General features: G+C 42.8%; 1 protein-coding gene and 2 long non-coding RNA genes across 18 annotated transcripts in view; 1 reads left to right on the forward strand and 2 right to left on the reverse strand.

The window, feature by feature from the left end:
- LOC102165892 (uncharacterized) overlaps positions 1 to 27,617 on the forward strand; it is a 108,066-nt gene that overhangs the window by 71,347 nt on the left and 9,102 nt on the right. For 2 of the 6 annotated variants that reach the window (XR_002346752.2, XR_014812867.1), the window contains one exon: positions 8,673 to 10,420. This is a non-coding gene — a long non-coding RNA (uncharacterized LOC102165892). Of the gene's footprint in view, positions 1 to 8,672; positions 10,421 to 11,436; positions 12,805 to 12,925; positions 14,808 to 17,783; positions 18,149 to 27,617 lie in introns of those variants that run through there. The other 4 variants (XR_014812869.1, XR_002346753.2, XR_014812864.1 and 1 more) reach the window with 4 other exon arrangements.
- The window catches only part of SMAD1 (SMAD family member 1), an 80,376-nt gene that overhangs the window by 28,862 nt on the left and 23,897 nt on the right, over positions 1 to 27,617 (reverse strand). For all 11 annotated transcript variants that reach the window (XM_084970921.1, XM_021100454.2, XM_021100452.2 and 8 more), the window contains 1 exon segment: positions 20,641 to 21,218. In XM_084970921.1, coding sequence (XP_084827047.1) covers positions 20,641 to 21,040 — 400 coding nt within the window. In that variant the 5' untranslated portion in view covers positions 21,041 to 21,218.
- Positions 3,080 to 9,067, reverse strand: LOC146400928 (uncharacterized). Its single transcript, XR_014812872.1, has 2 exons — positions 7,516 to 9,067; positions 3,080 to 6,079 (listed from the first exon to the last, which is right to left on the reverse strand). It is a non-coding gene; the product is annotated as an uncharacterized LOC146400928 (long non-coding RNA).

The following is a 27,617-nucleotide window of genomic DNA, read 5'->3' on the forward strand; positions in this document are numbered from 1 at the left end:
GTGCTGTACATTTCAATAAATCAATCTATCTGTACAAAAATTAGGTAAAAGCTGTGAATAGACTCTTCACCAAAGACAGATCCTTAAAAATAGGATCCTTAGGGAAATAAGCTAGACTAGAAGGACAAATATTTTGAGTCTACTTATATTAGCAACTTAGAAAAATTCATAGACAAAAAGTAGAATACAGATTATCAGGGGATGGGGAAAAGGAAAAACTGGAGTTATTATTTATTGAGTACAAAGTTTTGTTGGGGATGATGAGAAGGTTTGGGGTATGGAGAGTGGTGATTGTACAACACTGTGAATGTATTTAATGCTATGGAATTGTACACTTACAAATGATTAAAATGATAAGTATTACATTACATATATCTTACCAAAATAAAAATTTTTTATTAAAAGGATTGACCATACCAAGTATTAGCAACAGAGATTCTCATACTCTGCGGACCTGAATGTAAAACAGCACAACTCTGGACAATATTTTGGCAGTTTCTTACAAAGTTGAGTGTGCACTTCCTACAGGACCCAGCCATTCTACTTCCAGATATTTACCTGAGAGAAAAGAAAACATGTGTCTACACAGATGTGTATATTTTCTTTGTAATAGCCCCAAACTGGAAACAAACCAAATGTCCATCAATACATGAGCAAATAAATAAATATGTATATCCATACAATGGACTACTACTCTAATAAAGAGGAACAAAATACTGATTCACACAGCAACATGGACAAACTCAATATGCTGATAGAAAGCAGAGAGAAAAATGATATATACTGTATCGGCCCATGCATATAAAATCTAGAATACTCAAACCAATGTATGGTGACAGAAAGGAGATCAGTAGGGGCCTGGGGATGAGGGCCAGGGTTGCAAAGGTACAGGAACAAGCTTTTGTGGGTGTTGAGTATGTTCATCATCTTGACTGTGGCGATGCTTTCACATGTATGTCACAACTAATCATCCTGTACATTTTATTTATTACTTATTTAGTCTTTTTAGAGCCGCACCCACAGCATATGGAGGTTCCCAGGCTAGGGGTCGAATTGGAGCTGTAGTCACCAGCCTACGCCACAGCTACAGCAATGCCAGATCTGAGCCGCATCTGCGACCTACACCAGAGCTCACAGCAACGTCGGATCCTTAACCCACTGAGCGAGGCCAGGGATCAAACCTGCGTCCTCATGGATGCTAGTCAGATACGTTTCTGCTGAGCCACGATGGGAACTCCTCATACTGTACATTTTAAACCTGTGTAGTTTATTCTAAGCCAATAATTCCTTAATAAAGCCTGTTCAGCAGTTCCTGTCGTGGCTCAGTGGTTAACGAATCTGACTAGGAACCGTGAGGTTGTGGGTTCAATCCCTGGCCTTGCTCAGTGGGTTAGGGATCCAGCATTGCTGTGAGCTGTGGTGTAGGTCGCAGATGCAGCTCAGATCCCACGTTGCTGTGGCTGTGGCCTAGGTCAGTGGTTACAGTTCCAATTGGACCCCTAGCCTAGGAAGCTCCATGTGCCACAGGTGCAGCCATAAAAAAAAAAAAAAAAAAAAAAAAAAAAAGCCCGTTCAAAAAATAAATGTGAAGAAGCAACTTAAAATTGTCTTTTGCTAATGTACAAAAATGGCTAAAATGTTCTATTATCTATCCTTTTCCAATCCCGTCTTCAACGTTTGGGAACCATGACACTGAGCTTCAAAGCATATCGCATGCCCAGTTAAAAGAGTTTTATCCCACTTTCTCTACTTCTGGGGCTATAAAATGTACATCTCCCAATTCAGAATCCCTGGTTCGCTCTCACAGATACACTAGCTCCTATAGTGAAAACCAAGTGAAGATACCGAAAGTAAAGAGCTGCAGGTCTCGCTCTCAAGTGCTGATGACGTTTAAGACATACGGTGCCTTCTATGGGCTGTTCAAAGTTAATAAGCAGAACTGCAGGTAAAAAATAAACGGATATCCTCTTGGAAGCGGACATTTCTGTCAAATTTACCTAAAGTTCAATTTAAGCCTCTAACAAGGACAGCAACCTGTGCCTCAAACCCTCTCAAATTACCCTCAGAATCTTTCTGAGAGACATTTTCCTGAGATTTCTCAACATTTTCCACCAATGTAAGCATGAGTGACAGAGGCAAGTAAACCTACCTAGGGCCCCAGGGTTTCCAAGGGAACTGAAATTACACTGACATTTTGAGTTATTTTAACCAACTTAAAAACATTTTATGCTCTACTCTTCATTACTTATCAAATATAGAAGCGATATCTTAAATAACTTATAATCAAGTAAAACCGACCCTCCAGGAAGAGGTGGCTGCCATGTTACCTGTGGCTCTGAGTACCTGGCGTGGCACTGCACTGGGCTGGGTGGACGTACCGCAGTTTAAATGTATGGATTTCCTACTTACTCAGCATCACAAGTCTAGCAAGTTACTGTTCGGAAAATTATAGTAAAAAGTGACTGGTACCAGCAAGGAGGGAGGCAGCTAAGGTAATAAACTAGACTCTAGAACTAAGAGTACTTATGTAGAAGCAAGGAGATGTTTGCCCAACTGATTTTTAGGTGATCACCACGCTCTACCGAACACATATTAACACCACAGATATTTACTTGAAGCCTGGAACCATGCTGAGCATATTATCACACTTTGCAAATAAGGGTGCCAGAGGGATAACGTACCTAAGGTCACAGAGAAAGGGTCCAGAGTTGAGATTCAAAACAAAGGCAATGAGCACTCTCAACCACTGAGGTTCTGTCCCGTCTCGATGACTACCTTTCCAAGAATGTTAAATTAGGTCCTGTACAGTTTAAGGGACGGATGAGTAGAATAAATTCCAGAAGTGTTTCTGGGCAGATTAAAGTTAAGGTTACTCAAGTCAAAGGAGAAAACTCCAGGCTAACTGACTAAGTTCAGTTATGAGATGCTTCTAACTCCTTGATGATGCTAATAGGTGAAGGCTGATCCAATCTGACGTGTATAGTTTGAAGAAGTGTCAGTATTCTGGTTTCCCTGGGACAATCCCAGTCTTCCTGGAACAGATGGGATTTTCTTCTTCTTCTTCTTCTTCTTCTTCTTCTTGGCTTTTTAGGGCATAACCCTTGGCATATGGAAGTTCCCAGGTTAGGGGTCGAATCAGAGCTATAGCTGCCTGCCTACACCACAGCCACAGCAATGCTGGATCCGAGCTACTGAGTGAGGCCAGGGATCCAACCTGTGTCCTCATGGATACCAGTTGGATTCGTTACTGGTGAGCCATGATGGGACTTCCTTGGATGGAATTATTAACAGGACACCCTGTCACTCTCAAAAGTGTCCTGGTTTGGGCAATAAACTTTATGGTCATCTGAACTATAAATAATAATGAATTAAATTCAGTAAAGATATGGGTCTGGGGTCTGAAAGTCCAAGAAAGTAGTCACGCGGCAGAGGAGAGACGTGCGGAAGCAAGTTGGGCAGGTTAAGCCTCCACACCCCAGCTGCCCTAAGATGACAAGGCTCAGGTGCCTCTCTCTGGGCTGTGTGGCATCCCAAAGGACAGGCTCTGCTCTCTGCCACGTCTCCCCACCCCCACCCTAGTCCTGGCTCCTTCTCTTCAGCAATACTTCAATATGAAGATTTCTACTGGGGACAAGGAAAGAATCAATATGCAGAAGGACGATCTTATATTTAAACAAGCCTATGTGCAATTCTTCCTTCTTGTGTGAGAGGTTGATTATCCAGCTGCAAGAACTAGGATTTGCAAACTGTAGGCCTAACTCAAGTCAGATGTAGGAAGGGGGTGAGGCTGAGGAATGCCTTCCTCTTAATATCTCTTTCCATGTTTCAGTCTATTTCTATCCTAGGGAAACCAGAAACGTGGGAGCACTGACTCTTGTGGGGGCCCTTTTCCTCAGCACACTGATAAGGTCACTCCTACTTGGCAACTTGAGAGAATGACTAAAGCTGCCCTTTAAGGGCTGATCCCAACTGGCTGATTTGAATGATAAGAATCTCCTTTGAAAGAGGAGCCCCCCGTTAGAACCCTTCCTACACACACATAAATTGTTGACTGGAATCATTTAAAAATCAGACTTGAGTCAGTCCTATATTCTAAGAGTTCTAACCCTGGTTAAAGAAAACAAACCAACCCTGAGCTCTGCCACATCACCTCTTCATGTGCATCCTGGGGGCGGAGGGACGCAAGGAGGGCTCTGAGGGCATTCACCATACCTCTCTACCCACTGAAAAATCACTAATAATTGCTGTGTGTCTTTAAAAGGAGGAAGCTTTCTTCCTGCCTTTTCTTGACCTTTTGGGAGGAAAAAAGTCAGATTTCTGCCTCTTTTTTTGGTGATGTAAAACCTCCACTTTTCGAGGCATTTATGCATCTCTTTCTTTAAAAAATGTATCACTTTTCTAGTCTACAGAGAAACTAAACTAACAAGTGTTAGAAGGTATCTTTGTTTTAGGAAACATTTGTGATTCTGAGACTGGACTCAGCTTTTCTGGGTTACCGAGGCACAAGGAAAAGGAATGAAAAAGAAACAGCTAAAATGGGAGGGAGGGGCTGAGTTTTGGAAAGCACTCCCGCACACCCTCTAGATCTGAGACTCTGAATACTCTTTGCAATTCTATGACCAAGTCATCAGTGTAGTCTAGTGACCAGACTAAGGCTGAAAAGGTTGTGATCTGCCAAATGTTCATGAACAAGGTTTTGTTTTTTTGTTTTTTATTTTTCTCAAACAAAACACACAAGAGAGTTCTAATAACAAAGCTACCAGGTCTCTGCCTATGTTTATCCACAGAGACATGATAGCAAATAAGCCAGCTGTGACCCCATGGTACACAAATGCCCTTTAGCTCTGAAGACTCGGAAAACGAATTTAGGTAAGGGTCCAGAGGTCTGAGCTCTAGCTCTGGCTGCAATGATTATTACTTTTGTGACTTTGAGCAAGTCTCTCAGTTTCCTAGCATCTCAAATTCCAAGGGCCTTCCTGCCTGAAGCTGTGCCATCCGCTGACTGCTGCAGCTCCTGCCTTGGGGACATCTGGAGCCTCGGAGTTCAGTGCCAGCCCCCATCCCAGCGGGTTTCAGGTCAGCCAGTGAGGTCACCCATGAGCGGGAAGGTGGCTCAGAGCCAACGCCAACAGGAGGATGGCCTGAGAGTAGGTTCAGCATTTAAAAACAGGTCAGGTGGGGGCAGGAGGAGGGAGAGCAGGCGGCCAGGCTGCCAGAGCAGCTGTGCCCAGGATAGTATCTACCCTAGACAGATGTCCCCAGATACAGTGTGTGTTCAGTGACCTTCTAAACAGAAGCATTTCCAGGAGAGAGTGGAGGAGAGGGTAAGACCACTTAAAAGTTAATAGTATACGCACTCATGAAATAAAATGCCTTACCCTCAAGATACGTCCGAGAAAATACACTGAATGAAGAAAAAAGCGTCTCAGAACCTTCCACGGAGGTTAAATTTTAATGCAAACATAGCCCCAAATCCCTGAGAGGTGGCCCTTTATCTTTCTGCCTGCTTACTGGTGGGGCGGCAGAGGGAAGGTTTGCAGTGATATTAGATAACGTTCCCTGGGTAGCACATACACGCCCATTGAATACTGACCCCGGGCGAGGCTCTGGGTGGGCACGGCAGGTGTAAATGGGCAGCCATGGTCTCTGTGCACGTGGAGCTCACGGCAGATCCCTGAATTCTCTCAGCAGATGAGGAAGCGGGCCCAGCCCAGCTCTGGGACACGTCCAAGGTCACGCAGCTGCTGAGCCGAGGGCCAGAGTTTGGATCAAGGTCTGCTCATAACCACCAGACTACAGCACTCAGTGCCACAAAACTGAAAAGACAGAGTGGAGGTTGCTTTTAAAATTCTCTTTCCAGTCTTCGGTTGAATTTTTTTGAGGGACCATCTTTTTAAAAGTTACTGTGATTTTTGCCTAAAGGTAGCAACTTTGTATTTATTTTTGAGGAGTATATTAATTACTCTTGAGTAGAAATACATGAATGGAAGACAAATATATGAAGAAAAAAAATTTTTTTGTCTTTTTTTTTTTTGTCTTTTCTAGGGCCGCACACCCGCAGCATATGGACGTTCCCAGGCTAGGAGTCTAATCAGAGCTGTAGCCTCTGGCCTACACCACAGCCATAGCAACGCCAGATCTGAGCCAAGTGTGCGACCTACACCACAGCTCACAACAACACCAGATCCTTAACCGACTGAGCAAGGCCAGGGATCGAACCCGCAACCTCACAGTTCCTGGTCGGATTCATTAATCACTAAGCCACGACGGGAACTCCAGCGAAGAAAATTTAAACAGAGAAATGAACTGTATTCAATCAAAGTATCTGCAAAAATCTTCCATTTACCTTAAAAGGGCCTAAATCAACTTCTGAGAACCCAACCTCCTAGATAATCCAGGCCAATGAGTGTCCCTTTTTGTACCACAGACAAGTCCCCTGAAATACATCTTATCTGTGAGATTTATGCCTCCACAGGACATCCGCTAAGACTCCATAACCTACTGCAGATTCCTGTTCCCACCTATCTTTCGGGGTCACTGTCCTTTCAACCCTGCTCTTCACCCAGCTACCTCAAGCTTCTAGCAGTTTCCATCTGCTGGGTCATTCCTCCTGTACCTTTGCTCACTGACATACTTCCAAGTGTCAGTTCCAATGTCATCTTCTCCATGGGGTTCTTCTTGGTTTTTCTCCCCCCTCCCTCTCCAGTGGAAATGAACTCTTTGTGCCCCATTGCGGCTTAAATCATCGCAGCATCTACAACATTTTGTTGCTAATTTGACTTTACTTCCCCCAGACCATAAGCCCCTTGGGAGCAGAACTGAGTTTTCTTTCTTCTGTATCATCCAGTGCTCGGCATATAATAGGTCCCTAATAAATGTTTTCTCAATCAATGTATATTTGTGAATTGCATGACTCTTCTTGAACTGCTTGTTATAAGCTGATCAATATAGATCAGTCTTCCTCAAAGTACAGCCCTCAGGCTTTTGCATCTGAATTAGCCAGACACTTATTTAAAAGGCAGATTCCTGTACTTCACCCCAGACAAAGCAAATCAGACCTCCAAGTCGGGAATATAGGAATACAGCCTGGGTGGGGAAGATGAGGGGTACTTTATTTGTTGCCAACACAATCCCAGACCTCTTGCACCGTCTATGTCTCTAACCAGTTGTGGAACTTGAACTTAAATTTTCTCACCTGAAGTCAGATTTCTAGAAATCATCCCTTTTCACCTCTAAAACTCTATACAGTGTCCGTCTCAACTCTCAGATATTCAGATTAAATTGGAATAATATAGAGGAGGTCCTGTCGTGGCTCAGTGGTAATGAATCTAACTACTATCCATGAGGACTCGGGTTCAATCCCTGGCCTCGCCTGATGGGTTAAGTCTCCAGCATTGCTGTGAGCTGTACTGTAGGTCGTAGAAGTGGCTCAGATCCTGTGTTGCTGTGGCTGTGGTATAGGCCAGCAGCTATAGCTTCAATTTGACTCCTAGCCTGGGAATTTCTATGTGTCACAGGTGTGGCCCTTAAAAGCAAAAGGAAGGAAGGAAGGGAGGGAGGAAGGAAGGAAGGAAGGATTTTTTTTTTAAAAAAAGAAAAATATAGAAGAGACCAGCATGGCCTTATACTAATTTGAGAAGAAAATTCACAAAGTCTCCGGGTTTTGTGGTCAGGCGGCATGGTGCTAGGAAAAAGCATTGGCTTCGGACAAGAAGCCCAGGGTCCTTGTTGCATGAATTCAGGCATGAACCTGTTTCTCGGCAGGGCTATAAGGGACAAGCTCTAGGAGGTGGCATGTGGCCAGCTCTCAAATGCAAGCCCCTCCCTCCACCTCCTCTTCCATCCTTACCCAAGTTGCTTTCTTTTGCCAAGTATTTATTTGCTTAACTACCACAGACGGAAGGTGTGATGTTACTAGAGACTACATAGTTTGTTAGAGGTAGAAAAACTTCAGGGTGTCAGCTAAAAATACCAGGAGAGGAAAAAGTCCTTCCTAAGGCACACAGGAAGTTTAGCAACAGTTAGAGGTGGGTTTCAGTTGTGGACTTCTGAAGCTGGAGGAAGTCTCCTACAGTCATTTACTAGCCGACTGATGGGGAATTTAGTCTTTATGCCTCACTTCTTACCAGGAAAATGGGAATAGGAGTACTTCTTCCAGCTGTCTTTTTTATTTAATATTTATACTGTGCTTATATGTGCCAAGGGCTGTATCAGTCCATATCAAATGTTAACTCATTTTATCCTCAGAACAACTCTGATCTAGGCACTGCCATGACCTCCACTTTATATGGATGTTAAGTGGATATTACGGCAGAGGGAGATTAAGGAAGCTGCCTGTGAATATACAGCCAGGAACCAGTGGAGGCGGAATTCAAACAAGCAGGCTGGTTCCAGAATCTCAGCTCTTCACCACTGCCTGATGGTGTCTGGCAGGGTTGAGCAGGCTAGTTTTAACGAGGTCCTGGGTTATGGTCAGCACTCAGTGAGGAATAGCTACTTCTATACCTAAAGCCGTCCACCTAGCCTGCCTAATCATCTACCAGATGCTACTGATATGGAAATGGCCATCCCCAAGTGTCACACCAGGCAGCTTGGCTTCGTGTATAATTGCAGCTGAATGCCAATTAGTTTTCATTCCACGTTCAAATTTAATTCTGTTAAATATATTCCAGGAAACGGACACTTGCTGTCTAATGACGAAGATGGACCAATGGGACATAAATACAAATAAAATCTCCAGAAACATTTGTAGCACAGGTATGTGGACTCTCAATCTTCTTTTATCAACTCCCAATTCAAGCAGCTGGTGCATGTATGCATTTTGGATCAAATGCTCTACTACAGAAAAATTTGGATACCTCGCCCCTTTTGTCAGAGAGAAAACTGATTAAGGGGGAAAAAAGCAGCTTCTTTGGGGAAGCCGTAGTGTGGTGGGTAGCAGCATGGATTTTGCTGTTAGACTGCAGTTTGAACACTGGCTCCCTCCTTGCAAGCCATGGGGCCATTTACCTAAACTGCATCTCAGTGGCCCTGGGGTGGGCACCTCTCTCTACATCTAACGGCTGCTGTCAGGATGAAATGAGAATACTTGTGAATCAATAAGCCCAGTGCCTGGCACTTAGAAGCATAAAAGTAGCTATTTTAACTGTTATTATTACTATTATTAATATTGTAAATATTGACTCTTGAAGAACTTGGGTTTGAACTGCACAGATCTGTATATATGGATTTTTTTCACTAAACATGTACTGTAGTACTATCAGATCCATGGCTGGTTGAATGAGGATGCAGAACCACAGACATGGAGGGCTGACTGTAAAATTACATGCAGATTTTCCTTTTCTTTTTTCTTTTTTTTTTCTTTTAAGGCCTCACTCACAGCACATGGAAGTTCCCAGGCTGGAGGTCAGCCACCGGCCCATGCCACAGCCGTAGCAATGCAGGATCCAAACCACATCTGTGACCTACACCACAGTTCACTGCAACACCAGATCCTTAACCCACTGAGTGAGGCCAGGGATTGAACCCGCATCCTTATGGATACTACTTGGGTTTGTTACCGCTGAGCCACAACGTGAACTCCTACTCGCGGATTTGCCGCTGCACTGAGCTTTGGCACCTACAACCTCCACGTTGTTCAAGGGTCACACTACAGTCAGCTTTCTGAAGACCTGTTTAACATAAACTTACTTAACATTACAATTTGTTTTTATTCTAAAGAAGATGTGCACAGAAGTTGTGCTCTTTATTTTACTGTCTCAGCCACATTATGTTTCAAGAATGCATCAAGCCTTTCCATGCACATTCTTTAATGGAATCCCTGCCACAACGCTAGAAAGTAAATATTATCGCTCCCCATTTCACAGGTTAGCAAACACAAGCTCACTGAGGACAGGCAACTGGCCCAAGGTCCAATATACTCAAGGCCAAAATTTCAGTCCAAGCCTTCCGACCCTAGTTTCTGCCATCATATTTTAACCTTATGACTACAGCCGAGTATCTCCTTTGCAATCCTTATTTGTCCTGAATTTCCTCCAGAACTCCACTCCATGGCTACCAATCAGCCACGGGCATTCTACTGAAAGCAACAGCCCCTCCCGTCTCCCTAATGTACCATCAGCATGGATTCCTGTTTTCATCCCCTAGTGGCTTATAATTCTTTTCTGCCCTTAATTATGTTGTCTGATTTAGCCAGGGGCAGCCCCTTCAGGATGACCTCTATGTCCTCATGACATGCTCTCATCCGTTTTCTCGTTTTAAAAATAACTCATTTTAAAATCAACTATTCTTTTTTCCTATTTAAAATCTGTGTGAGACTCGTTTCAAGAGCATTTACTCACACCTGTTTCCTAACTTGACCACCTGACTTAAGTCCAGTACACCATCACACCTGGATAAGCTTTTCAGCTGCTCAAACAAAGATACTGTCACAGGAAAAAAACAACAACACTGCTGCTGAATCTCCTAGACAGATGGCTGGATACAATTATTGGGAAATTACAGAAAAACATCCAGGAAAAAAACATATAAGACATTCCACTCTGTGGTCATTAGTTCACAAAAAGCTGTCCAAATATCACTTTAAAAATCATAGGCTTTTTTTTTCTTTTTTTTCTTTTTTTTTGGTCTTGCTCTGACTGAAGATCTCATAGAGGCAAACTGGCAGGGGTTCAGGTGATATGTGAGTACAGAAACCAGACCCTTACTTCTATTACAACAAAAACCCGGCTCGTTCGTGTGAGAGAGCAGGGAACTAAGAGCAGCAGCTTCTCCAGGAGCTGTCCTGGGACTGACGAGTGATGAATGTGGATCTCATCTTCCACTGTAAGGTCGGCTGACGTCGTTTCCAGGGCATAAAAATGACCGCTTAAAGAACCAGGGGAAACAAAATGCCAAACGGTCCTCTGTGGACCTAAATCTTTTTATTTAAGCCTAGTCTCTGTTTCCAGATGCTAGGTCTTTTCTCAGGGAGGAAAGTTACATAACCCACGTGGCGTGGCCCGTAGCAGTTTCATGACGAGCCTACTGGAGGGAGTGTTAAGGGCTTCGGTGCTCAAGGTCACGGGAATGGAGACATCCAGTTGAGGTCGCTGATAATCAGGAAAGGGGAGAGGGTAAGAGGCAAGTTCAGTGTTTAGCGCCCCATCTCTCACCCATGGGGAGGCACTGCTGTGAGGCAGGGGAAGCCCAGACCAGACTAAACGCAGGGGAACAGCAGTCTGCATCCTTTCAACCTAGTCCTGAGACCAGTATCTGAGAACAACAAATCCTCAGCCAAGCTGGCAAACTAACAAAATTTGGGTTTTTCAGTTCTCCCATTCTCCAGGCCCTCAGAGGGTTTTTTTGGGGTTTTTTTTGTTTTTTGGGTTTTTTTTTTTTTTTTTTTTTTTTTTTGTCTTTTTGCCTTTTCTAGGGCCGCACCCTTGGCATATGGAGGTTCCCATGCTAGGGGTCTAATCAGAGCTGTAGACACCAGCCTACACCACAGCCACAGCAACTCAGGATCCGAGCCACATCTGCAACCTACAGCACAGCTCACGGCAATGTTGGATCCTTAACCCAGTGAGCAAGGCCAGGGATCTAACCCACAACCTCATGGTTCCTAGTCAGATTCGTTAACCACTGAGCCATGACAGAAACTCCCCTCAGAGATTTTTAACAGTGCTCAGGGGGCCCTCCAGCTGCCCAAAGTCTCTCAGTTCTGCTCTTTCAAATACCCACTCTTTGCTGCCCCATCTCCTCCCCGTACAAATCTCATTGCTCCAGTTATCAGGGCAGAGGTCTGATGATGTAGCTAATTCATGATATTAGGCCTATCAAGAGAATATCTGCGTTTCAACGTGGAAAAAGACAAGGGGCTGCGACATAGATTTTGAGGAAAGAAATCAAGTCTTTGCTTTGAATCTTTGAACATCTATCTAGTACCAAGGAGGCTGTAGGTAAAATTGAGAAAATCAGCCTGAGATCACCGCAAAAGCCCAACAACCTTCCCTTCCACTTCTCTCCCTGTTCAGTGTCCATCAAGAGCCTAGGCAGTACCAAAACGGGGCATATTACGTGTGACTCTCCTGCCACAACCACGCAAAACATTCCCAAACCAACAAGAAATCACTCTTTGAGGATGAGCCACACATGGGGATAAAAAGCCAAAAAGCACAGCTCACAGGTCTCAACAGTATTTCACCCAAAGCTAAGTCTTGGAAGCTATTAGCCAGGCTTTCCCTTTTCATTTAAAACATTATTTCCACACAGTTGCAATCAGGGAGCTACTTTATTACAACAAATGTTTCTCTGTGGTTTCCAAAATTGCTTTTTCATCAGTCATGGCCTTCTGCCTGTGTGCTTTGTTTTTAACAGCTGCTAGCTGGCTAGTGTTCCTTCAGCTCTATAAACCAGCCGAGGTAGATGGAAAAGCTGGATAAGTGCTGAACTTTAAATGAATCAGAAAGGTCTGAAAATATCTTCTCTTGCCCACCTAATGTTACAGAGATAGAAAAGGAAGGAAGTAGAGGATAATGGTCAGCAAAGCAAAAGTATGAGAAAGATACTCTGTATATTTGCGGAGTAAAGTCTTAAAATTTCAAATTGGAGTAGATCTGCAATAATTTTTATTCCACCCAGAAACAAATCACATAATAGCTGTCTAGCTGTCTCCTTCAATTCACGTTATTTATGTGCTTTTACCATTTTTGTAAAGGTAACATAAAATAACTGCTAAAACTTACCACATGTTCATCAATTAATAAATAAACCAATGCCCCAATGAGTGCACTAGGAGCAGTTGCTCAAGGAAAAAAAAAAAAAGATCAGAATAATAAAGTTTACATTTTGCCTTGGATTTAAGAAAATGGCATCTACTAAGAGATCTGGATATAAAATCCTTCACATGATTACACTCCTTCAACTGTTTCTATTAACACTGTAGATGACAGCGACGAAATGATCAAACACGAGCCAAATGCCAATGACAATATTTGGGGAAAAAAGGTGACTGTCTAAACTCTACTTCCATTTGGCTGCGTCTTGAACTAGGACAGAAACAGAAGTGGTAACCAAGGGCTTTTTCAAAACAAAACTTCCACGTGGACGGACGGGAGAGTGGAGCCCTGAGTGGACTGCGGAACAGCAGCTGCAAAGTCTGGGAACACTGTCCTTGCCCCAAGGATTCCCGCCTGCAGGAGGCCTCTGCGCACTGCCCACCACCCAGCCCACCACCCAGCCCCAGGCCCCAAGGCTCTGAACGACCTCTTCCAACTCTGAAAGCGTTCTTCCTCCATCTCAGTGTCATATACATGTCTCTCCCACACCTACAGCACGCGAGAACCCTCCAGAAGAGGGCCGCAAGCACAGAGCAACTACGCACAGTAGTACATCTGTGTCCCAGTGACTCTGAAGAACATATATGTGCTCACATTCCTCTCAGTCTTGACCTGCCCTTGGAAATTTGCTTTCCCTGGTCTACTTTATCAGCAATGCTTTCTGCTTCACTGTAAGTCTTCTTATAAACCGATTTCAATCCTTTGCACAATGAAATATACATACGTATCTGATCCAGCACACAAGCTGGAACACAACATTCAGATGTGTTAGAGTCTTTCAGAGTCCAGTGAGCTTTTTTGCAGCCACTCTCAGGCTTGGAGGAGTTGGCTACAGCCTGGGCCACACTTCTATTATTACACTGCCCTGAAATCACATGCCCTGCTTTCTTGGGCAGACCCAGTTCCTGGGGCGTCACATGTGCCACGGATGTTTGAGTAAAGAGAAATGAAGATGGAGATGATAAAGAGAGTGTGATGGTAAATTGTATGCATCAATTTGATTGGGCTAAGGGATGCTCTGAGAGCTGCTAAAACTACATTCCTGTGTCTGCGAGGGTGTCTCTAGAGATAAGCATTTATACACGGTGAGCAAAGAGGATCACCGCACTCAGGTGAGTCGACACCATCCAATTGCTGAGTGCCTGAACAGAACCAAAAGGCTGGCACAACTCTCTTCTTCTGCCCCTGGGTACCGGTGGTCCCGGTCCCCAGGCCTTTGGACTAAGACGGGGGGCTTACATTACAGCCTTCCTGGTTCTCTCACGAGTAGAGTGCAGATCTTGGGACTTCTCAGCCTCCATACTCATGAGTGCCAGTTCCTATAATAAATCTATCTACTTATCTACTATAGATTCTATTGGTTCTGTTTCTCTGGAGAACCCTGAGTACAAGACACAGGTCATAATGCTTTTTTTTTTTTTTTAATGTTATAGTTGATATTGTTGCTAATTAACCCTAAATCTTCAAAACACCTGTAGCTTGATATGTGGCTTACAGCTTCAGTTATCAGACTCCTAGATCTTTATCACCACTCAGATAAACTTAAGGGAAAAGCCAATACTTCTCCACACCCAATTCTCATCCTCCCAATAGATATACTAACTTGAGTTAACAAGACTAAAAAAAAAAAAAAAAAAGAACAAAAACAAAACAAAGCAAAAAACCCCTTTAATTAGAAGTTTTTGTCATCACTGGTTCAAGTCTTCACAACCCGAAGACACACATTATTTTTTAAAAACCATCAAGGAGTTGCCACTGTGACTCAGCGAGTCACAAAACTGACTAATATCCATGAGGATGCAGGTTTGATCCCTGGCCTCGCTCAGTGGGTTAAGGATGCGGCATTGCCATGATCTGTGGTCTGGTGTTGCTGTGGCTATGGCGTAGGTCGGCAGCTACAACTCAGATTGGACTCCTAGCCTGGGAATTTCCATGTGCTGCAGGTGTGGCCCTAAAAAAAGACCAAACAGAAAAATAGAAAAATAAAAATTTTAAAATAAAAACTTAGTTATATTAAATCTCGATCCTTGAGTATATGTCTTTGTAACATTCTGTGTGACAAAATAAAAGTTCCCACAGAGCACCTCTGCTGCCAAAACACAAAGGTCGCCTCCAAAACACAAAGGTCGCCTCGAGGAAAAGCACTCTTGTCACTGAGTGGCAAGCCGTACTAACTGCTTTTCAGGGATCACCATTTTTTAGAATCAGATCATGGCAGATCCAAACACAGCTGTAAGAAATACCAGAGAAATCCCGCCTACCCTCTCTCCAATTTCCGCCAACGGTAACACCCTGCAAAACTACAAAAACATCACCACAATCAGGATGCTGACACTGACAGTCACGAAAGAGAACATTTCCATCAACCCAAGGTCCCTCCCCAAGCTGCTCTTTTATAGCCACACCCACACCCCTCCTGTCCCCATGCGTCCTCAGCCCCTGGCAACCACCAATTCCTTCTCCATTTCTATGATTTTAAGGCTTTCTTTTTTAAGGTAAAATTTACCAAGCCATGCATTCCATGGTGACTGAGGCAGCCAAAGGATCAAAACTTGCATTCAGTCAACAGGCAAAGAGGATTTCAGGTGTATTTTATTTATTTTTTTTCTTTGTCTTTTGTCTTTTGAGGGCTACTCCCTCGGCATATGGAGGTTCCCAGGCTAGGGGTCCAATCGGAGCTGTAGCCGCCAACCTGCGCCACAGCCACAGCAACACCAGATCCGAGCCGCATCTTTGACCTACACCACGAACCTTAACCCACTGAGCAAGGGCAGGGATCGAACCCGCCACCTCACCTAGTCGGATTTGTCAACCACTGCGCCACAATGGGAACTCTGCATGTGTATTTTAAACAGCCGGGAGCCATAACGCTGAAAATGGAAGCACTGGGACGTAAACCCAGAGTGTGACTTTCAAGATCAAAACTGAAATCTCAGCATTTCAAGCCCAGGTTCAAGAGGGTCTCTCAAGTGGATGAAGTTTAGAGTACAGAAGATGACTTTCAAGAGCCAAGTGAAAAAGATTTAAAAAAAGAAAAAGAAAGAAAAAGGCCAAATGACAGGACGTTGCCGTGAAGGCACTTTAATGGCGGCAGAGCAACTGCAGGGTCTTTTTGTACCACATCGAGATGACCGACTTCACCGCTGTCAGCGTTTACTTTGGTAAAGGAAAAGAAAACCAACATTTAACCCAACCACTAATAAGCAGCCTGGACTCTAAAGGCTACTGAAAGTCCAAGTAAACAGTCACCTGTTACATCATCCGCGGGGTCATAGTCTTCAGAAGCTGCACGAACCTCCCCTTTTCTATAAACTGTCCAGGCCTTCACAGAAAAGGAAATTCTTACCAGGTTCTACCTTCCCAAAGACGCATTTTCAGCAATGGCCAAAGCACTTACTACCTCTCCCCAGAAGAAGGTTTTTCCCTCTCGCACGCTTTTCCATTGTTAACTATAACAAGTACAAGTTGCTGTCAAGTGTTTCTGTAACTTTCGGTTTTTTTCCCAAAAGTTTTTAGACTTTTATTTATAACAAAATGAATGGCCTAGATTAAAGAAAAATTACCATTACCAAAAATAAAAATTACCAAAAATAAAATTATTTTTGGTTAAAGAAACAGAGATAGTAAACAATACCCCAAAAAGAACAATCATAAAACTCACACTGAGCCAAATAACAAAGCATTCCTTTCTTTCCCCGACTCTTCCACCTCCCCCCAAAAACATCTTACCACATTGTATCAGAATACTAATATTGATGAATATCAGCAGCAAGGGAAATTCTGGAAAAAGTAGGTCAATTATATACCCCTACCAACATGCAAAGTTCAAAATGATGAAGGATTTCAAACTCTAACTTGTTAGCATCTCTTTTCAATAACTGAAAACTGGACTTGATGACTGCCTGGATACCTTAAACCAGTGGTTCTCACACTTTAGCCTGGATCAGGGTCACCTGGAGAGCTTGTCAAAACACAGATTGCTGGCTCCATCCCCAGAGTTTGATTCAGTCGGTCTGCGGAAGGATCTAAAAATATGCATTTCTACCAAGCTCTCAGGTGATGTGTGGCTAGTCTGGGGACCACACACTTTGAAAATCACTGCTCTAAACCTTCTAGAGACTCCCAAGTTCTGTTGATTTTTTTCTCTGGGTACCCACAGAGGCCTCAACAGAAAATATCAAGTTTGGGAGACCTGACTGTCTTATGCTTACACTGCTAAACTGCTCTTTGAAATACTTTATCTGAGATCAAACAGTGACAGAGTGCAAAGTATTTCAGTGCTGAGCTGTGTATCTGGGGCTTAGAATTCCAGACCTCTTTCTTCCTATTTCACGGAGACAATAACCAGGTGAGTTTCATGCCACATTACATAGGGGAAATGCCTATTTAACTCTGAGGGGCTGAGACCCCCCCACCCTGCACTTTGATTTAGAGGGGATTCTCCCACAGGGTGCTGGGGGCTGCTTCGTGGAGGTCCCTGGAAAAAGCCATTTGTTCTTATTCCCACATCAGCTACTTCACAATATGAAAAATAGAAGGTTCCACTTCTCCAGATCTTGGCGTTAAAGTTTTTAAGAACTCGTCTACATATGTATGGCTCGCCAGATCCCCGGCCAGAAGGTAGAATGAAATGATACTCACGTTGTCTCAAAAATGCCTTATCTTAGCTGGTTTTCCACCTTCTCCCTAAGCAAACCATTTATATATGTAAATTACTAGGAGTAACAAAATCTCAGTAGTAACTTAAAACCTTTCCATCTCATGTCAGATAGCAACAGAAATGAAATGAACACAAAAGAGAAGATGATGCTTAGAGGGTATAGATAAACTGAAAACTCATCTCTAAAAGAACAACCGCACAGAGAAATTACAACCACTATTTTCAGATAATAGTAAAAATGTATTGAACTCTGCTGGCTACTAAATGTAGAGATGCTAATAACACAACATGGTCCCTGCCCTCAGGGAGCTCTTATTTACTATCCTTCAAGGAAGACTCCTGGAATGAAAAACAGAAGAATAACATGGAGTTCCCGTCGTGGCTCAGTGGTAACGAACCCAACTAGGATCCATGAGGACGCAGGTTCGATCCCTGGCCTCGCTCAGTGGGTTAAGATCCAGTGTTGCCGTAAGCTATGGTGTAGTTCGCAGACGTGGCTCACGTCTGGCCGCTAGTTGCTGTGTCTGGGGTGTAGGCCAGTGGCAACAGCTCCGATTCAACCCCAGCCCAGGAATGTCCACGTGCCGCACGTGCAGCCCTAAAAACCAAACAAACCAAAAAAGAAAAACAAAACAAAACAAAAAACCCATCAAAAACAACAACAAGAAAAGCGTGAAGAACATCAGAAAGAAAATCAGGTTCGTATGGAAAACAGAGCCCAGTCTACCTGGGGGTGGAAAAGGAGGTCTCAAGAAAGGCTTCTCTGCAAAGCTGGTCTGCATTAAGCTTAGGCCTGAGGCTAAATGAGAGTGAAGGAGGCAGAGCGAGAGGAGAAACAAGGTGGAGAGGACAACGGCTCCGAGGGTTTCCACATGACTCAAGCACAAGAATCGTGGAAGGTGAGAAAAGAAGCTAGAAAAGCAGGCAAGGACCAGAATGTGCGGAGCTGTGTGTAAGGGCCGTGGGAAGCAGGGAGATGCCATGACCATCGTGTGTAACGCCCCCTGTGGGGCAGGGGCCACCCTGCAGGGGGACCAGTCAGGTGGCAGCACAAGATGAAAGGGTGGAGTCAAGTGGAGGGAGGGCAGCCGGAGGAAACACATCCACAGTGTTTTCTCAATACTGAATCTCAGCTGTCTGTCACACAGGTCACTCCATGTATAGGGACCTCAGTTTCACCATTTGTCAAGTGGGAGTAGAATCTTCCCGTGTCCCCTTCACAGTTACTATAGGGATCACAAAATAGGGATGTACCCAAACAATCTTGTTTGTATGTATTACACACTAAAATGTACATCACAATTGATATAGTAAGCAGTAAAGAACATCTATATTAGAACAAGGAGAATTCAGCAAAATTGTTGGAAAAAAGCAAGTATAGCCCTGGCCATGAACAACTGTAACAAGATGTAACTTTTTTTTTTTTTTTTTTTGTCTTTTTGCCTTTTCTAGGGCCGCTCCCATGGCATATGGAGGTTCCCAGGCTAGCGGTCCAATCAGAGCTGTAGCCAACGGCCTACACCAGAGCCACAGCAACACGGGATTTGAGCCACGTCTGCGACCTACAGCACAGCTCACAGCAACGCCGGATCCTGAACCCACTGAGCAAGGCCTGAGATCGAACCCGCAACCTCATGGTTCCTGGTCGGATTCGTTAACCACTGAGCCACCATGGGAACTCCCAAGATGTAACTTTTAAAAGGAGACAATAAAACCCAGTTATCTAGAAATAAATCTAAGAAAAAATGTGCAAGAATTTTACAGAAGACACTTAAAGACCTAAGTAAATTTAGAAAACCACTGTGCTCAAAAGCAAGACTATGTCAATTCTTCCCCAAATGACATCAATGAAATTTCAACAGACTCTTCAGAGGATTTCTCACAGGACTGGACGAGGTGAGCCTAAAGTGTGTCATACAGAAGCCACAAAGCCATGATGTTGAATGAATACAGAAAGTTGTAGGATAGTCCAATATCATTATACAATACCTTTAAATACACAAAATAATAGCACATGCTGGCAAGGATTCATACACACAGAATAACGGTATAGAGGCATGCGTGGGAATGATTAACATCGTATCTAACCATCGAATTCAGAACAGCGGTTACAGAAGGCAAAATGGAGTGGTGGATACAAAGATGTTTATTATTCCCTAGTCTTTAAACTCTTTTCGGATGTTGTAAACATTCCCTAAAAAAAAAACCAGAATGCCTTTTATTTGAGAGCCATGTTATTACAGAATCTAGATGAGTAGCTCCCAAATTACCAATCCAATAGCTCCCATCAGCACCACCTGTAGTACTTAAAAAAAAAAACAAAAAAAACTCAGATTACCAGGCTATGCCAGAATCAGAATTTCCTGGAAGGAGTCCTGTGAATTTAATGCACAGACCCATTTAGGAATCCTTGGTAACCACCAGCTGTTAATAACTAACCCACCAACAAAATTGGTTCCAGTCTGACAATGAGATATTTAAGTGCTTGAGAATGCCTAATCACTTGCCGATTGATGCAGCTGTCTAGAATGTGGACTCGAATTTGAGAGCAAAACCATGTACATTTTAAAGTATATTCTTTATTACGCTTCCCGGCCCCGCCAAAGGCCCTACATGTAAAACTAGGACTATCTTCTAAAGCAGGAGAATCAAGTGATTCTACAGGAGAACATAATTCCTTCATATCCTCCCCAGACACTGGGCCATAGTGAGATTCCACTGGAAATGATAAAAGCTGCTGATCTTAAGGAAAAAGTCACATGTTATTGGCAAGCACCCTCCGGCATGCAGAGGGCAACGCCATGCTTCTTTCCCTTCCTGATTCTCTTCCCTTGCAATAAACCTGTAGCTACATTTGTGTACAGAAATGCACAGAACCAAAGGGAAGCATAAAGAATCAACTGAGAAAGAAAACACTTGAACTTGTAGCTTTATTACAACCCGAGGTCTTCCTCACATGATGACCGGCTTCATAGCCCTGCTCCTAAGAAACCAGATTAACTAGAGAGGACGACCTCGTTAGAACGGACGAAATGTTCAAGGGCTGGCAAAACATACCCTTTCTCCTAACACGGAAAAATGACAGCTGGAAAGCATGGAGATGAGGATGCTGAGAAACCACACGAAGCTGCTAAAGGCATCTGCACACAAGGACCCACTTACCGGGACTCTCCACTCGCTTGTAGTGGTAGGGGTTGATGCACACCTCTTTCTGCTTGGAACCAAAAGGAAACTCGCAGCACTCCAGGGGTTTCAGTTCGTGGTGGCTCTGGAGGTCCGGCCAGCGCCACACGCGGCAGTAGATGACGTGAGGCAGCCCCTTCCGGTGGGAGACCTGCAGCCTGCCGTCCAGGGAGCGGGGAATGGTGACGCAGTTACTGGGCTGCCCCGGGCAGCTCAAGGCCTTTTCCAGCTCCTCCATGGCACCTTTCTTTTTCTTCAGTTTTTTCACCAGAGCGTCAACAGCCTTCTCTGCCCATTTTTCTTCTTCATCGCCCTGTTTCCACCCCAGAAGTCTCTTGACAGCTGGACTCGTGAAGGAAAACAAACTTGTCACATTCATGACGGCACCGGGTACACCCCTCGTGGACGGAGAAACAAAGGTGTCCCCACGTGCGAGAAGGCAGCCGAGGAGGTTTCACTTTATTTACATAGGAGTCGCCTCAGCTTCTTTGCGGTGAGGGTCTGAAGAGTGGTAATGACCATTCCTAGGGTTTCCAAAAGTGACACGGCGTCAGCACCTGCAAAAGAAAAAAGCGAGAAAGCTGTTCCAAATCAATTCTACCGCAAAACCCACAACTGGTTAAACGATTACTATGGGCCAGGTGCTAAGGGAAGGGCGCTTATGAATTACAGTATGCTACCAACTGAATTCTGCCCCACCTAACACTCATGTTGCAGGCCTCACCCCCAGCGTGCCTGCAGATGGAGATGGCCCTCGCAGGAAGTAATTAAGGTTAAGTGAGGTCATGACGCTGGGGCCCTGATCTGATTATATTGGTGGCTGTGTAAGAGGGAGAGGAGTTCCGGTCGTGGCTCTGGCACAGCGGAAACGAATCTGTCTAGGAAGCATGAGGTTTCGGGTTCGATCCCTGGCCTTGCTCAGTGGGTTAAGGATCTGGCGTTGCTGTGAGGTGTAGGTCACAGACGAGGCTCAGATCTGGCGTGGCTGTGGTGTAGGCTGGTGGCTACAGCTCTGATTAGACCCCTAGCCTGGGAACCTCCATGTGCTGCAAGTGCAGCCCTAAAATGACGAGAAAAAAAAAAAAAAGAAGAAGAAGAAGAGGGAGAGCGCTCCCTCCCTGCCCTCCATGTGCACTGCCATGAGGACACGGAGGAAGGTGGCACTCTGCAAGCCTGGAAGAGGGCTCTCAGCCGAACCAAACTGGCTGGTGCCTTCATCTTGGACTTCCCCAGCCTCCAGAACTGTGAGGAAGAAATTTCCATCGTTTAAGCTGCTCAGTCAGTGCTATTTTGTTATGGCAGCCCATGCAGATTGACACAGTATCTAATCCTTTAAATAATTCCTTCAGCTAGGTAACACAATCATTGCCATTTTACAAATAAATAAGCTGAGAAGCAGTTTAAAAAGTAGATTTTACTGTTCATATTGAGTTCTAAGACAGCAATGATGGATGTGTTAGTGCAAAAAAAGCTCAAGTTCTTGACAGTTATTGTGATGTTTTATATTTAAATTCATTTATAGGCTCTACAATATATATTTCAGAACACACCTCAATCAACAAAACCTGAAACCAATAGGGAAAAAAAATACAATAGTCTTAACATCTGTTTTTGGTTTGTTACTCCAGTATCTTTTATGCTAAAAGAAAAGGGAGTTATCTTTATATTATATAAATACTATATAAATATTTACTCAGTAAGCAAGCCTGTGCCTATGGGCTATTGGTCAAGTAAGGTTGGAAATTTATCCTCTGCTTTTTCAAACTTGATTTTTATTGACATGAAAGGAATGAAGCACATACAGACTGTACAAGATACTCTACACTGATTGTCTCATTTAAACCTTCTAGTTATTCTTTACCAGATGAAAACAAAAAAGTGAAAAAGATTTAAAAAGATACTTTACACAAACTCCAGCTAAGATGCAGGAGGAGGTATCAAACCAACCTTCTCCCCAAAATAACTATAAAAACTGAATAAAATACAAACCAACGGGGGGGGGGGAACCAAGCTTTTTAAAGGCAAAAAGAGCAACCAAAGTACTTAGGACAGGAGAGGCCAAGCTGCTGCAGAGATGTGAAAAGCAACGAAATAACAGGCTGAACATTCTTCACTGCTGTTCTTCTCTAGGCATTTGCCAGTGCCTATGCTGTAAGCAGCCAAGCAGAAAGAGGCTAAAGAACCAAGCAGAGATTTCAGTAATTTCTAAGCATTAAGGAGACCAAAAAAACTGGAGTTGAGAGCCTGCAAGAAAGAGAAACTCTGGCAAACATACCATGCTCAGTTGAGACCCCAGAAGAGGTATGCCCTAGTGCAAGGGCAAAACTGAAATGGACTGGTGTTTACAAACACTGAAACACAGCCTAGAATTATCTTAAATACTCAACTGAATCAAGACAGAAAAACCATGACAGAGAAAGTATTTGTCAATACTGGCCAAGAATTTTCCAAAACTGACAACAGACATCTAGCCACAGACTCATGAAATCCTACAAAACCAAAGGAGAAGTACAAAGAAATCCACAAGTTTTAATGTCATATCACAGTATAACTGCTGAAAACCTGTAACAAAAATCTTTAAAAAGACACAATACAATAGGGCTGACATCTGACATTTCCACAGAAACAATGAAAGTAAGATGAGAGTGAACTGAAATATTTAGCATGCCAAACACAAATAAGTAGCTGGTAACTCAGGATTCTACACTCAGTGGGGAAAAAAAAAAATCATCCAAAAGTGATTGTGAAATAAAAGTCCTTTCTAACAAACAAAATCTGAGCAAACTGGCATCCCGCAGAAATTTTCAGGCACAAGGAGAAAGCAAGAATCGGCCAGAAAGAATGAAGAACTCTGGAAGAGTAGTGACTTTCCAAAACAATTACAGGAATATCTTGTAGTGTTTAAAATACAGAACTAAAATACGTAACAAAAAAAGCAAAAGGGATAAATGCAGTCATCCTTGGCTAAGGCCCTTGTATTATCCAAACCATGTTAAAGCGTTAAGTTATTACTGATATAAGTTATGAATTCACGTCATACAAAAGCAACTACTGAAAGAAAAATTTAAAAACCCTAAAAAGGTGATAGAGAAGTTTAAAATATGGAATAATTTTTTAAAATATGACTAATCCAAATAATTTAAGAAAAAGAGTATATAATAAATGGGACAAATATAAAACAGTAAGATTCAGATCTAATCCTCAAAGTCTCAAGAAATACTTAAATATCAAGAGACTAGGTATGCCAAGTAAAATACAGGGTATGGTTGGCAACATCACTTAACTATACTGTACTTAAAAGAGACACACATCTAATAGAAGGACAGAGAAAAGCTGAAAGAAAAAGAATGGAAAGAGGTGTAGTATACAAAGTCTAAGCAAAAAAGCTCACCTAGCTATCAAATCAGATAAAAGAGACTCTAAAGTAAGAGGCATCAGCGTTCCCTCTGTGACACAATGGGATCAGTAGTATCTCTGAAGCTCTGGGATGCAGGTTCAATCCCAAACCCAGCACAGTGGGTTAAGGATCCAGTGTAGGTCGCAGTTGTGGTGTAGGTTGCAACTGCAGCTGGGATCTGATCCCTGGCCTGGGAACTCCATATGCCACGGGATGGCCAAAAAAGAAAAAGAGAGAAGAAAGTAAGAAAAGTGTCACCAGGGATAAAAGAGGGACATTTCAGGTTAAAGGAGTTCATCTACCATGAATATATCACAATCCTAATTTTTATCCAAGTAATAACAATTTCAAAATATATGAAGCAGAAACCTGACAATTAAAATGACAAACTAACAATCTTATTGGGAGATTAACACAGTAAATGACCCAAAAAAGCAACAGACATAGAAGATTAACATCTTTAAAAACTTGACTCAATTCATGCCTGTAGATCACTGCTCCCAACAACTAGAGCATACATACTTTCAAAAATACATGGAGGAGTTCCCGTCGTGGCTCAGTGGTTAACAAATCCGACGAGGAACCATGAGGTTGTGGGTTCGATCCCTGGCCTCGCTCAGTGGGTTAAGGATCCAGCGTTGCTGTGAGCTATGGTGTAGGCCGGTGGCTACAGCTCCAATTGGACCCCTCGCCTGGGAACCTCCATATGCCACGGGAATCGCCCAAGAAATGGCAAAAAGAAAAAAAAAAACACAAAAAAACCATGGAATACTTACCCAAATTGTCCACAAAATGAGCCATTAAGCAAATCTCAACATGTATCAAATGAATAAACCTTACAGAATATGTTCTTTGATCACAGTATAACTAAAAATAAATGCCAAAAATACTGTTATTAAAAATAACTACACTTTTAAATAAGCCATGGGTCAAAGAAGAAAATATAATGGAAAAATATCTTTTCCATTATAGTTGGTTTACAGTGTTCTGTCATTTTTTTTTTTACTATAGAGCAAAGTGACCCAGTCACACATACAAATACATATTCTTTTTCTCACATTATCCTCCATCATGCTCTATCACAAGTGACTAGATATAATTCCCAGTGGGAAATTTATGGTCTTAAATGTATATATTAGCAATGAGAAAAAAAAAAGCTGGAGACTAATTTTCTAGGTATCTACCCCAAGGGGGGAGACAACAAATTAAACCCAAAGTAGAAAGAAATGGGAGCAAAAAGTAAAAAATATATACAATATTTATATTATATATACATATATATAATAGAGAAAACCTATAAAAGTTGTTCCTTGAAAATACTAATAAATTCAGATATTCCCCTAGCAAAACAAATCAATAAAAAAGAAGGCACAAATTACCAATAAGAGGAATAAAAGGGGGAACTCATTACTGGAGCCTAGCACTGTCCCTGACACATATTAGAGTCTCAATAAATGCTTGATGAATGATCTAGCTCCCTGAAGGAATTAGAAGAGTGGAACTTCAACTGTTCAATAGGCTGTAGGAGGAATCAGTTGTTTCCCTTTGTAAAGTAGTTTTACCTAGATTTACCAGTTCTTTGAGGCTGCTATGATTTTCATTTAACAGAAAAAGAGAAAACAATACTATTATCAAAAGCCACACTTGGTCAGGGTGAACCTCCTAAAATGATCATTTACTTTTACTAAAGGTTAATTTTGCAAAAGAACAAGAAAAACAGCTTCTTTTTGTTGTCCTCTAGGAAGAAGGAGTTCCCATTGTGGCTCGGCGGGTTAAGAACCCGACATAGTCTCCATGAGGATGGAGGTTCAATCCTTGGCCCTGCTCCATGGGTTAAGGCTCCGGCATTGCCACAAGCTGCAACATAAGTTCTGGCGTTGCCGTGGCCGTGACATAGGCTGGTAGCTGCAGCTCCAATTCAACCCCTAGCTTGGAAACTTCCATGTGCCACAGGTACAGCCCTAAAAAGAAACAAAGAAAGCTGTACTGAGTGCCTGCTAAGCACCTGCGCTATCCACAGAGGATGGAGGCAGAGACCCCATCCTGAAGGGGCTTGCAATTAAACGGAAGAGCCAGTGTGTAAACAATGAGCTCTCATGAAAACTGGGTCCCCCACGTGCCAAGGCTAAAGGACTGTGCTGCAGAGTCCTGGGCTATGTGTAGGCCACAGTGGGAAGCCAAAGTGACTGCAGCAAGGTCATCAGGTATAGCTGATAATATATAAAAGCAGAAAAGGGGGGAACGATTAACTTTAGGGATTTCAGGAAGTTTTCCCAAAGAGGAAATATCAGACAGGCAGTTAAGGATGAGTAGAATTTTGTAAAACAATAAAGATAATACTCTGGGTGATCATTACATGAAAGACACTGTTCCAAGCACTTTATATAATTAACAGACCCTCTTTAGTGAACATTATCATTTTCCTCATTTTACAGGTAAGGAAAGTGAAACATGGAAAAGCTAAATAACTTGTTCAAGTGCACAGTTCTAAGTGGCGGGGCCAGAGTTTGAACCCATGTGGTCTGGCTCTACAGCCTCAATTTTTAAAGCACTTTTCTAAATTGCTAGTTCTAACATAAGAGAAATGCTAGGATTCAAGGTTGTTGTAGATGAAAAGAGACTGATAAGGGCGGGCTGAGACTGTGAAGGGCCTGTGATACAGCTTATCCTGTGGACAAATGGAAAGTTTTAAATCAGAGCATCAATGTGATTAGATTTATGTTTTATAAAGATCGCTAAGGTGACATCCTCCACACAGGGAACAAACCACAACAACAACAAAAGAAAACCCCACTGCCTCCAAACACCGCGTGGCCAGTTGGGCAGACTGATGCCACTGAAAACATTAAAGTGACAAGATCATAAACTCCCGCATGTAAATGCGCATACAAACCAAAAGGCAGGCTGAGGACTAATTTTTGCCTACTTGAGTTAATTTTTTTGTTTGTTTACATATAAGTCAAACAAGTAACCTACCTCCCATCAGGAACTTGAATGAGCCCATGACACTATGGCCTTGGCAAGACAACACTTTTTTTTTTTCTGCCCCTTTTTGTACTTCCTGCTTTAGTTTATGTCAAAAGCTAAGTGGCCTTATCAGTTTAAAGTGCAAAATAAAAACATGAGTCAGCAAACAGAGATTTCCTTCCCTCTTCTCCAAATACAAACATTTCACACTGACAAAAAAGAAAAAGCATTCATCTGGTAAAGAACCCAGAAGAAGCTTTAAAAAATAAACAGATCTTTGTTCCAGCAACTTCACTTCTAGAAACCTACTCTACGGAAATATTCTGCACTGGAAAGGTAAAAAAAAGTTTTTGCGTAATGATTTTTCATCAGAGTATTGTTTATTGTAAGGAAAAAAAAATCTAAAAGTTGGAAAATAGTTAAGTAAGCTATAGTATAAGCCACTCAACAGAATATTATGTAGCCCTTAAAAACTGTGTTCATAAAAACAACTTGGGAAAAAACCTTGAGCAGATCCAACTAGAGATTATCTCACTAAGTAAAGTAAGTCAGAAAGAGACAAATACCATATGGTATCACTCATGTATGGAAC

The sequence above is a fragment of the Sus scrofa genome, chromosome 8, assembly GCF_054392235.1.
Source record: "Sus scrofa isolate SSC_HxYL_T2T_F1_AM1 chromosome 8, Sscrofa_HxYL_maternal_Yorkshire_Landrace_v2.0, whole genome shotgun sequence".
Taxonomy (NCBI): domain Eukaryota; kingdom Metazoa; phylum Chordata; class Mammalia; order Artiodactyla; family Suidae; genus Sus; species Sus scrofa.